Here is an 11,942-nt window from a genome sequence, read left to right as displayed (position 1 = left end):
GAGACGGGGTTTCACCATGTTGACCAGGATGGTCTTGATCTCTTGACCTCGTGATCCACCCGCCTCGGCCTCCCAAAGTGCTGGGATTACAGGCGTGAGCCACCGCGCCCGGCCTAGTTTTTTGTTTTTGTTTTTGTTTTTGCAAAGGAGTCTCTCTCTTTCACCCAGGCTCAATGCAGGATTTCGGCTCACTGGAACCTCCATTTCCTGGGTTCGTGCAATTCTCTGCCTCAGCCTCCTGAGTTGCTGGGATTACAGCCACCTGCCACATTTTTGTATTTTTTGTAGATCCACCCGCCTCGACCTCCCAAAGTGCTGGGATTACAGGTGTGAGCCAATGCGCCCAGCCTGGCCTAAGTCTTTCTTAAAAACGGGAGACTGGCCGGGTGCAGTGGCTCACACCTGTAATCCCAGCACTTTGGGAGGCTGAGGAGGGTGGATCACCTGAGGTCAGGAGTTTGAGACCAGCCTGGCCAACATGGTGAAATCCTGTCTCTACTAAATATAAAAATAAGCCAGGCAGTGTGGCACATGCCTGTAATCCTAGCTAATAGAGGGGCTGAGGCAGGCAGATCACTTGAACCTGGGAGGCAGAGGTTGCAGTGAGCCAAGATTGTGCCACTGCACTCCAGCCTGGGCAACAGAGCAAGATTCTGCCTCAAAAAACAAACAAAACTGAGATTAGTCTGAACTATTATCAGAGTAGACTAAGTGACAAAATGCCAGTTCTCTGGGAAACACAGGCTAGACTTCTAAGGGAGGGATTAGGAAACAGCATTAAGGCATTTAGAAAAAACCCTGTGGCTTTTACTAATGACTGAGAGGCAGCTCCTCCCCTTCCTGGTCTGGCTGCAGAAACAGGAAACAGGCCAGCAGATTGACAGGATCAGAAGAGTCTGCCCAGATGGTCAGACCTCGGGAAGCTATGTCAAGATGGCAAACTGGACATACAAGAACTCCGGGTAACACAATTTAGGAAGAATCCAGATGTTCCCAAGATAATGAAACTGGAAAATTTTCCCGTAGCTAATGTAGGGGTTTGCGAAGAGGCTTTGCCATCTCTGTCAACTGATATAGGCTTGGAAGAAGAAGAAGGGAAAAGGGGAGAGAGCACAAAAGCAACTCCTCAGGCAGTCCTTTCTAGGTTTGCATACACCTGACGATGTGACACCTACAGCACTCGCTGTGAGGGAACAGTGGCCAGGAAGCTCACACTGGGATTTGGAAGCTAGGTGAGCTCGTAGCACCAGGCAGACACAAAGGGCAATGATATATTTTAAAGATTAGAGACCATCCACAGTTTCGAGGTCTGTGGTCCACTAGGAGTGGACCTGTTGACGCTGCCTTGCTGTCCATCTAATGTATAGAGGAAAACACTGGCTGCCACCTCTAGAAGCCAGCTCCACGCCAGCCTGTGTTCCATGTCTGCTTCTGGTGAGTGCTCTTGGGATGTGCTCAGAGCTGGCCTACACTCTGAGGATTGGGATATACACCGGGCCTTGCTCTGCTCAAGGAGTTCCTTGGGGGTTGGGGAGGGCAGGGGCCACAGCATGGCAAGTTGACAGGCCAGAAGAGAGCTGCTGCACAGGGCACTCAGTCAAGTGGGCAGCGAGCAGGGTAGAGGGTGGGAGGGGAGGGGGCAGCGGCCATGAGCTGGTCTAGAAAGGTAGGGGGTGTAGGAGTGATGGCGAGTGGGCAACACCTATATCTGGGAGTGGGCAGACCACATTCCCACCAGAGATATCAGATTCCTTACCCAGCTATTTTTTTTTTTCTGAGAAGTAATCTCGCTTTTGTCACCCAGGCTGGAATGCAGTGGCACAATCTTGACTCACTGCAACCTGTCTTCCAGGTTCAAGCCATACTCACGTCTCAGCCTCCCGAGTAGCTGGGATTACAGGCGCCCGCCACCACACCTGGCTAATTTTTGTAATTTTAGTAAAGACAGGGTTTCACCACGTTGGCCACACTGGTCTTGAACTCCTGATCTCAGGTGATCTGTCTGCCTCAGCCTCCCAAAGTGCTGGGATTATAGGCGTGAGCCACTGTGCCCGGCCTATTTTCTTTCTTATTTTTTTTTTGAGACAGAGTCTCGCTGTGTTGCTTAGGCTGGAGTGCAGTGGCTCAATCTCGGCTCACTGCAACCTCTGCCTCAGCCTCCCGAGTAGCTAGGATTACAGGTGCGTGCCACCACACCCAGCTAATTTTTGTATTTTTAGTAGAGATGGGGTTTTCACCATGTTGGCCAGCTGGTCTTAGAACCACTGACCTTGTGATCCGCCCACCTTGGCCTCCCAAAGTGCTGGGATTACAGGTGTGAGCAACTGTGCCCAGCCCATTTTCTTAATAGTACTAGACTCTCCGAATTTCTAAACTGTGAGAAAAATTCTAAGGCTGCACATGTCTATATACTCGTATGTTTCAAGTTGATTCTCATTTTGGTCTCCATGTGTGGACCTTTTCTGGTCACATGTATGCAGTGCTGGACCTGAGCCCAGGCTGTGCTGAGGTCGTGAGGCCATCTCCTTGGTCACGGTGCTTATGTCAGACACAGGTACTGGGGGAGCACAGAGTCAACCTCAGGTCATCTTGGGAGCTATGCAGAAAGAGAGACTTTGTTCCTCTGATAGATGGCCCTGCTGGGTGCTGTTTTGCCCCTGCACGATCCAGACCCACCTGTGAGGTAGACAGGGACAGCAGAGGTAGGAGACAGAGACTGATTCCTGATGGCTTCTTTTGCTTAAGCCACTTTGAGTTGGATTTCTGTTACTTGCAACCATGAGTCCTGACTCGAGGAGAAAAAGCCACCCATTCTGTTGAAAATGCAACCATCACACAAATGGACAAGTTCTACCATCTGCAGTGTGATCTACCCCAAGGCCCAGGTATCCCCAGCAATGTGTCCAGACTGGGACATCAGGGAGGAAAGATGTTAAGTCAGAGGGGAGCAGAACTACCAGCACTGGCAGCAGACAGACAGACTCTGGCAGATGCAATGGCCAGTTCCCAGAAAGGAAGGGGGCTGGGCTGTGCTGTGCAAGGCCGGTGAGTGAACCACCACCATGCCAGGCTTCCATTTTCAAACAAGCCATGCACCCTCTGGCCTGACTGTAGGCCGATCAAGCAACGCTCTCATTGCCTATCTGTTCCCTAAGGCCCTGGATATGAAGCTAAGGAACAGGAGTGTCCTTGGTCACTAGGAATGAATGTGCTCAATGAATTAACTAAGAGCTCACTAACATCCCCATGTGGTTAGCAGAAATCAGTGCTGGGTCCCTCTGAGGCTTAGCTTGCTGAAAGCTCATCGGTGAACGGTGGATAGGGCTCCTAAACAGCTCACCCTCCTTTTGCCAAAAGGAGGTAGGTTTGGGGCCTGAGGGATGTGGTGGGTGGCCTGGTGTGCCTGCAGTGGCAGATGAGGGGAGTGGGGTTCTTACTGGCTGAGGTGCAGGCCCATTTCCTGGAGGGCTTGTTCCTGCTCCTCGCAGATCTTCTGCAGCTCTGCCTTCTCGTCCTGAAGCTCCTGCAACTCCTAAAATGAACAAACCAACCAGATGCTGCTGGACAGAGGATTACAAGGTTTTTTTTTTTTTTTGACGGAGTCTTGCATTGTTGCCCAAGCCGTAGTGCAGTGGAGCGATCTCGGCTCACTGCAATCTCCGCCTCCTGGGTTCAAGCAATTCTCCTGCTTCAGCCTCCTGAGTAGCTGAGTGCGGTGGCTCACGCCTATCATCCCAGCACTTTGGGAGGCTGAGGCGGGTGGATCACTTGAGGTCAGGAGTTCAAGACCAGCCTGGCCAACAACATGGTGAAACCCCATTTCTACTAAAAATACAAAAAAATTAGCTGGGTGGGGTGGCACATGTCAGTTACCCCAGCTACTCAGGAGGCTGAGGCAGGAAAATTGCTTGAACCCAGGAGGCAGAGGTTGCAGTGAGCCAAGATCATGCCACTGCACTCTAGCCTGGGCAACAGCGTAGACTCCAAAAAAAAAAAAAAAAAAAGTTACCCTCGGCAGGGTGCGGTGGTTTGAACGGCTATAATATCAGCACTGTGGGACTCTGAGGTGGGTAGATCACCTGAGGTCAGGTGTTCAAGACCAGCCTGGCCAACATGGCGAAACCCCTCCTCTACTAAAAATAGAAAAATTAGCAGGGAATGGTGGCACATGCCTGTAATCCCAGCTACTTGGGAGGCGGCAGCACAAGAACCGCTTGAACTGGGGAGGTGAAGGTTGCAGTGAGCTGAGATTGTACCACTATACTCCAGCCTGGGTGACAGAGCAAGACTCCATCTCAAAAAAAAAAAGAAAAAAAAAAAGTTACCCTCACAGGACAAATGAGGCTTTGCCTATTTGAGCTTCTTTTCAAAAGATAAACTTTTTACAAAACAGATCGCTATCTCAAAAAATCTATAGAAAAACCCTACACAAAATTACAGGAAACTTGCATCAGCAAAGACTAGTTTGAAAGGTGGTTTTCTGTTCAACTCTCAAAAAGCTGCTTTTTTGAGAGTCAAGGGTGATGAAGAGGGTGATCTGGGCCTCATTTCATGGCTAGAAGACCCAGAGGCTGGCTGGACCATGTGAGGAGCCCTGCAGGGAGGGAGCTCCCCAGGGACAATGGCACTGACACCTGGGGTCAGAACACCTTGAGCCAGGCTGGTAAGGCCAGGACGGAGACCCAGAAAGTAACGGGGGTTTCTGGGACCATGGAGAGCAACGGTGGAGCTTAGGCCTGAACAGTGGGTGGCTCCCTGCACACCCCGTGCCGCAGCTTCTGCTTCTGTGCACATGCTCATGAGGCACGCTGGGGCTTCACCGGCGATATTAGACATTGTTCTGTCCCTATTGTTGGGGCAGGCTGTAATTGTGTAATTCGAATCTTTTGACTGAAGCATTCTGAAGCAGAATAAAGGAGGTATGCCCTGGGATGAGGCAGAACTTCCTGAAAGTCCTCTTCTGCCCTCCTCTTCCTCCCTTTCACTCTCCAAGCCTGACCTGGCTCTTGAGGAAGCTCTCCCTATCCCCAAAAACTCCAGGCACTTTCCACTAGAAATCAAAAGGGCCTTTCCTGACACACTCGACTTGTGCAGTGGTGTCCATTACCATGTTCAATGCAACAAAATCCAGGTCCAGAAGTCACCGCAGCCCCGTAGGCCCCTCCTGGGAAGGTGCTGAGAGAAGCCCAGTTTGGGCTCAGTTGTGCTGCAGCACTTAGCAGTGCAGGGGCCTGAGAAGAGGGCACCCCATTCCCACAGGGGAGGAGCCCCCCATAGCACCCCAGGCTGCAGTCATCTCTGTCCAGGATCGCAGAGCCTCCTCCCCTCTGGAAAGACAGCTGATGATTTTATATTAGGGCAAATGTTTCACACTGCCTCGGAGTTTCCTGGGACGTCTAGCTCCACAGCCAGACAGTGAAGGCCTGCTGGACCCTACTTCTCTCGCCCTCTGAAGCCCACAGCATCCAGGCCATGCCTCTAAGTGAGAGGGTGTTCCAGGAGACTGAGGAGATGTTGAGGAAGTGGAGGGTGGGGTCAGTCTGCTTCCCAGGTATGACCTGCCCCTGGGCAGAGTGGCTGAGGTGAGAACTGGCATGTGGTCGAAGATGTTTACTGGTTCCTCCCAGCTTCCTCTCCTGCAAGCCTACCACCCACTCTCCACGCAGTAGCCAATGACTGTCCGCGGATGAAATGGATCCTGTCCCTCCACCAACTTCCCACCATGCTCAGAATAAAACTCACATTCCTCCCCCTGCTCACAGGGCCCATGAAGGGCTCCCTCCTGCCTGCCGCCTGAGGCCTCCCCTTTGCTCCTCACACTCCTGTCTGCTCCTGCAGTCTCTGCCCCAGAGGTGCTTTGCAGGGCATCACTCACTGGAGCCTCTGCTCACCGATCACTCCCTCCCCAGACCTCTCTGCACACAGGCCACTGAGGACACTGTTCTGCTTTATTCTCTTCATGGCACTCACCTTTATCTGAGCTGGCCAGCAGGCTTAGTGGCTTATGCTTTGTCTTTGCCTTAAGCTCCTAAAACAGGAGCTCCCTAGGCAGGGAACAGCCTCCCCACACCCCGGAGCTGCCTGGCTCCCACACAAAGGGAGAGGAGCAGGGAGAGGAGCCTGCCAGGAGCACGGGAGGGGCTTCTGGGGCTGCTGGAGGCTCTCCTCTCCCAGGCTGGCCCACCTCACCTTTTGCAATCCTTCTACTTGCTGTAGCTCTGTTCTGAGTAGAGAGGAAGTGTCTTTCTCGTGCTGTAATTCACGCTGAAGAGCTTGTCTTTGCTCTTTTTCTGATTTCAATTCTTTCTCTAGGCTTGAGCTGTTTTCCCAAAATGAACTTGAGTTAGTCCCAGTGGGAGATTTTCATGGAAGATCCACAACCCAATTCACTGCCCAGGAAATGGAGAACTCTCAGAATTGGCACTTGAGCATCTAAACCCTTTGGCAAGGCTTCCCTCTCCCCCAGGGTCACCTACCCTTCCACAAAAAAGAGCAGAAACCAGGGAGAGAAAAGCCTGCAGGGACACACGGGACACTTACGCAGGAGAGAAGAAAGAGCTCTAGAACACTTAGGACCACATAGGCAGAATCTCCCCTGACATAGAGATCTGAAGAAAGGAAGTCCAAAATTTGTTCTTTTTTTTGAGACACGGTTTAGCTCTGTTACCCCAGCTGGAGAGCAGTGGTGCAACCTCAGCTCACTGCAGCCTCAACCTCCTGGGCTCAGCTGATCCTCCCGCCCTGGCTACCCAAGGTACAGTGATTACAGGCATTAGCCACTCCATTCTGGCCAATTCTGCTTTCTTCGTTTTTTCTTTTTTTGGGGTGGAGTCTTGTTCTGTTGCCCAGGCTGGAGTGTAGTGGCGTGATCTCGGCTCACTGCAATCTCTGCACACAGGTGAGCAAGGACACTGTATCCTTGAACCCTCCTTGCAGAGATCCTTGAACCCTCCAGGTTCAAGTGATTCTCCTGCCTCAGCCTCCTGAGTATCTGGGATTACAAGCACCTGCCACCATGCCTGGCTAATTTTTTGTATTTTTTTTTGAGACGGAGTTTCGCTCTTGTTGCCCAGGCTGGAATGCAATGGCGTGATCTCGGCTCACCACAACCCCTGCCTCCTGGGTTCAGGCAATTCTCCTGCCTCAGCCTCCTGAGTAGCTGGGATTACAGGCACGCGCCACCATGCCCAGCTATTTTTTTGTATTTTTAGTGGAGACGGGGTTTCACCGTGTTGACCAGGATGGTCTCGATCTCTTGACCTCGTGATCCACCCGCCTCGGCCTCCCAAAGTGCTGGGATTACAGGCTTGAGCCACCGCGCCCGGCCTAGCACTCGTTTCCTAATGAGGCACTGTTTCTTCACCATCAGATGTGGTCTCACAGGACTGTCATGAAGGGCCCTTCCCTGGTTGGGCTGAAGCCGGAGTCCCGTGTCCTAGCTCTGTGCTCTGCCTCCTGGGCTCTGCAAGCTGCCCCGGGGCCTCAAGGCAGTCTCCAGTATCCACTCACTCAGGTGCACCCCCACTTTCAATCAGTTCCCTTTGATTGAAGTAAGTAGAGTGAGCTTCTGGTGCCTGCAACCCCAGACCCTGCCTGAGACACTGCCCGAAGTGACTAGCTGGACTGGCAGGTGCGGGAGAAGGGCCAAATCTGAGTAAGATTAGGACACTTGGTGACGCTGATCCCTGTGGAGAGACAGAAGGCAATGGACAGCAGGCACCATGTCCCATGGGCCTGAGGAAGCCCTTCTCCATACGGGCCAAAGCCCTACCCCCGAACAGCCCTGGGAAGCAGATGGATTCTATTCCACAGGGGAGGCGGCTGAGGCTTTGAAAGGTGGCTCTTAGGCGGGCTTTATCAGGGAGAAGCAGCACCTATGATTTATTCAGCCTTAGGGACAGGGGTGCTCCAGAAGCATGAGGTACTTTTTCTGGCCTGTTTGCATCTGCTGGAAGTGATTTTCTTGCTGACAAACAGATCCTCATGACTGAACTAGAGTCGCACACCTGAGGCTGCCAGTGTGTACCCAGGATGTTCATCCTCACGTCAAAGAGCTTTGGGAGCTCTAGAATCCTGTTTTATGATTCTTATCCGCCCTCTGATGCTGTGAAACTGATGTTACCTAGAAGTTCAGACTGCTGTTGGACGCCCAGAGATATTAGGGTCCCTGCTGTGCACCAGGTGGAAGAGTGCCATGTGGAAAAGGACTGCTTTTGCACTGCTGCCAGGCACAGCTGAGGCGAAAGGACAGATGCTCCTACAGGCAAGGCCATTCTGAAAGCCAGGCTGCTCTGCCCCCAAATGTCTGCCTCCTCTCCCAAGCTCTCTGCCCTACAGGTCAGCCTGGCACCTGCACGCGCACTGGGCCACCTGCAAGCTCCTGCTCTTCAGTGGAATGTGTCATTCCGCCCTCCTCAAAATGGTGTGGAAACCTGGCCCAGCTCAGGGTTTGGCTTGAGTGGTTCCTAGCAATGGCACAGGGCACTGCAGTGGGGCTTGCTGACCTCTGGCCTCTGACTTCAACAGAAGGGCCTGGTTTCCACTGTTTAAAGACAACTGCGAGAGAGGGTCTCTCCTCTCTGCCACCTGCTTCCCTTTAGGAATACCCATTAGGCTTATTGTCAAAGCACAGCTCATGGCGGAAGAACTGCAGTCAGAAGACCTAGATTCAGCTTTGGCCCTGCCACCCGTCATCATTGTCCTCTCAGCTGAGGGACACATTTCTGAGCAGCATTTGGCTTCTCTATAAATATGTCATCACCACCACTGCCTCAACCACACACTCTCACCTGACTGTTGGGATGCTTAAATGTACAAGCACATAGGCAATCAGTGCAAGCTGACAGTGAGGTGGTTCTTAGCAAGCCAGTACCTTCAGTGCCTGGTTCACTTCTTTTATGTCTTCCATCTTCAGCTTGGACCTAAGGGAAAAAAGGCCATATCATAGCCGAGAGAGCGAGGCCCTGAATCCCTAACACAGCCAGTGCTCATGACTAGCTCCATGAGGATAACGGACTTGTGAGGAGACCCAGAATATGAGATGTTCTAAAATGCCTTCTGCCTTTGTACAATCCCAGAGTTGCCTCATCACACTGGCCTCCATGTCTGCTGAGGGCCGAGGCTGAGGCTGGGGGCTGCAACTGGCACAAAAACATACTGCTTAGCCTGCAGCGGGTGAAAGATTTTGAGGGAGGCTGAGGCGAGAGGTTCGCCTAAGGCCAGAAGTCCAAGGCCTGGCCCTGTTCTGCACTAGTCTCTACTGCTCTCCACAGCAGGAACCTGAGTCTGCAGGCTTCTCCCTGGCCTCCATTCTGCTGCCTGCTGCCTGGAAGGGGCAGGCTCAGAGGGCACAGCCATTTGTTCTTGCTCCATTCTTGTTGGCATCAGAACAACAATTCCTTTTTTCTGTAAGAGGGCTGAACATGGTCTAAATTGGCAGAACTAAGGCAAATAAAATGAGCAGTTTGTGCAATTTGGGGAAACAGTCTAATTCTGGTTTTTTTGGAGACAGGATCTTGCTCTATTGCCCATGCTGGAATGCAGTGGTGCAATCACAGGTCACTGTAGTCTTGGCCTCCTGGGTTCAAGCGATCCTCCCACTTCAGCATTCCAAGTAGCTGGGACTAAAGGTACGAGCCATCATGCCCAGCTTGCTGAGTTGTCCAGGCTGGAGTGCAGTGGCGTGATCTCAGCTCACTGCAAACCTCCGCTTCCTGGGTTCAAGCAATTATCCTGCCTCAGCTTCCCAAGAAGCTGGGATGACAGGTGCCTACCACCTGTCATCCCAGGTAATTTTCTTGTACTTTTTTTTTTCCCCGAGAGAGAATCTTGCTCTGTCACCCAGGCTGGGATGCAGTGGCGCAATTTCAGCTCACTGCAACCTCTACCGCCTGGGTTCAAGCGATTCTCCTGCCTCAGCCTCCTGAGTAGCTGGGACTACTGGCATGCGCCATCACGCCCAGCTAATTTTTGGATTCTCAGTAGAGAAGGGATTTCACCATGTTGGTCAGGCTGGTCTCAAACTCTTGACCTCATGATCCGCCTGCCTCAGCCTCCCAAAGTGCTGGGATTACAGGGGTGAGCCACCATGCCCGGCCCTTTCTTTTAGTTTTTTGGTTTTTTTTTTTTTNAACCCAGGAGGCGGAGGTTGCGGTGAGCCGAGATCGCGCCATTGCACTCCAGCCTGGGTAACAAGAGCGAACTCTGTCTCAAAAAAAAAAAAAAAAAAAAATTCTTTGAAAAGTGATAGTAGCAAAGTCATGAAGTTATATCTGAACCAGAGCCATGATATAACCAAGTAAGATGGAAGTTTCCATCCAGAGGAATTAATTCTGTATAAATCACAGAAAGGTGAGAGCTGCTGGTTCCGGCATGCTATCTTCTGGAGTGGCCAGGCAAGAATTTGATTCTTTCCTTTGATTCTCGGGAATGCATATAATTCCCAAGCTCCTGGAGACCCACAGAGTTTGGCACTATCTGAGGCTGTGCTCCCAAGGATGGACGCTCAGGAGGCTGTGGAGGAGCAGCGCTGCAGGAGCAGGGTGTGGCAACTGTCACACACCCGCACTGGCTTGGGGTAGGAGGGCAGGGCCAGCTCGTTGCTGGAGCAGGTGTTGCAGAAAATGTGGCCACAGTTCCGGCAGTGGTGCTAGAGAACAGGAAAAAGGCAGTCACGGGACACCCAAGGAAAAGCCATCTGCACACCCTCCCTGCTTCCTAACGCAGAAGTGCATCATTTGTTTGGAATGGATTCTTATGTTTCTATGGAGTGGTGAGGAGATGTGTGCAAATAGGGATCTTTTTATGACAAAAAATTGACTTTTGCTGTACTTCATCACTAAGCCAGTGAGCTGCTAGTCCATGTTACAGTAAGAGTCTGGTTCATTCTCTGATTGCTGCATTCCAAGGTGGTGGGAGTGGGTCTTTGGCTTTCTAAACAGGTTTCCTGGGTGCCTAATAAGACACTGAGATGAGCACCTGTGCAGCCTCTGCTCCTGTGGCTCCATAGGAGCAGCACATGTGATCTCAAAGGCAGCCTCAGGACGTGGTTCGTAGCTCTGAGCTTACTGCGAGGCACTGCCTGAAACTCGGGGAGCTGTGGCTTCCTCTTTTCCACAGAGCTAGGCCGTTAATGGGACCAGACAAAACATGGATGTGGCAGGAAAGGGGGGTGGCACTGGCAGTGTTTCCTTTAGCTCTCAGTTTTGCTTAAACCCAACTCTTCCCCTGCCCAGCTGGTCTTGGCGAGACTGTTAACCCTGGACCCAAGGGTGACTGATCTTGTTGCCAGAACCTAAAAGGCAGGGGCAAGCACCCTGCCTAGATCACCAGTGAATTTTTGGTGACCTGCTGCCCTGCAGATTCCCCATAGATACTGTTTTTGCCTCAGTTGGCCAGATTTTGGTCCTGCCGCCTACAGAGAATTTTCAGTGACACTCCTCTAGAGCAGCTCTGCACTCAAGGAGCCCCATCTCCCACCAAATCACTGTCAGTCACTGAATGGATGTGCTGGGGACCAGGGGCCTATGACTGGCCAGGGCCTCCTAGAAAAAGGGTGCCAGGATAGAAAGCCATCTGCATGGGCAAGCAGGACAGGTGGGGCTGCCCATCTGCCAACCAGTGAGCACAGTCATGGGGCAGTGAGCCTGGTCTGATGCAGGCTTCTGGAACCAGAGAAAGGGGAATCCCAGCAGGCAATGAATGACTTGGGGCACTGGGAGGGTGGGTGGAATCCTACATACCTTCCTCCGGGAAATGGAGAACTCCTTCTCACACTGCCTACAGTGTGTCGCTTCGTCATCTTTCAGCCAGGCATGGCCCTGAAGAGGAAAGGACATTCTAGAATCCACTTTCTGTCTAAGCCCCTGGTGAGTGAGTAGCTGTGTTCTGGCTGCATCCATTGTCCCTCATAGCACTCGTTTCCTTTTTTTTTTTTTTTTTTT

At 52.0% G+C, this 11,942-nt stretch overlaps 2 protein-coding genes across 6 annotated transcripts in view; both read right to left on the bottom strand.

The window, feature by feature from the left end:
* Positions 1-2,298: 2,298 nt before the first annotated feature.
* RUFY1 (RUN and FYVE domain containing 1) overlaps positions 2,299-11,942 on the bottom strand; it is a 60,609-nt gene continuing 50,965 nt past the window's right edge. The window contains exons 13-14 of one of the 5 annotated variants that reach the window (XM_017517100.2): positions 6,190-6,319; positions 2,299-3,532 (exon numbers count right to left, since the gene is read on the bottom strand). In XM_017517100.2, the coding sequence (XP_017372589.1) occupies positions 3,434-3,532; positions 6,190-6,319 (229 nt within the window). In that variant the 3' untranslated portion in view covers positions 2,299-3,433. The remainder of the gene's footprint in view (positions 3,533-6,189; positions 6,320-11,942) is intronic. The other 4 variants (XM_017517101.2, XM_017517099.2, XM_017517102.2 and 1 more) reach the window with 4 other exon arrangements.
* Positions 10,238-11,934, bottom strand: LOC108295082 (RUN and FYVE domain-containing protein 1-like). The gene is made up of 2 exons (XM_017517112.2): positions 11,742-11,934; positions 10,238-10,648 (listed from the first exon to the last, which is right to left on the bottom strand). The coding sequence occupies exons 1-2, from the start codon at positions 11,898-11,900 to the stop codon at positions 10,505-10,507; spliced, it is 303 nt and encodes a 100-aa protein (XP_017372601.1). The 5' UTR covers positions 11,901-11,934; the 3' UTR covers positions 10,238-10,504.

The sequence above is a fragment of the Cebus imitator genome, unplaced genomic scaffold, assembly GCF_001604975.1.
Source record: "Cebus imitator isolate Cc_AM_T3 unplaced genomic scaffold, Cebus_imitator-1.0 Scaffold618, whole genome shotgun sequence".
Lineage (NCBI taxonomy): Eukaryota > Metazoa > Chordata > Mammalia > Primates > Cebidae > Cebus > Cebus imitator.
This window is presented reverse-complemented; position numbering and strand designations above follow the sequence as displayed.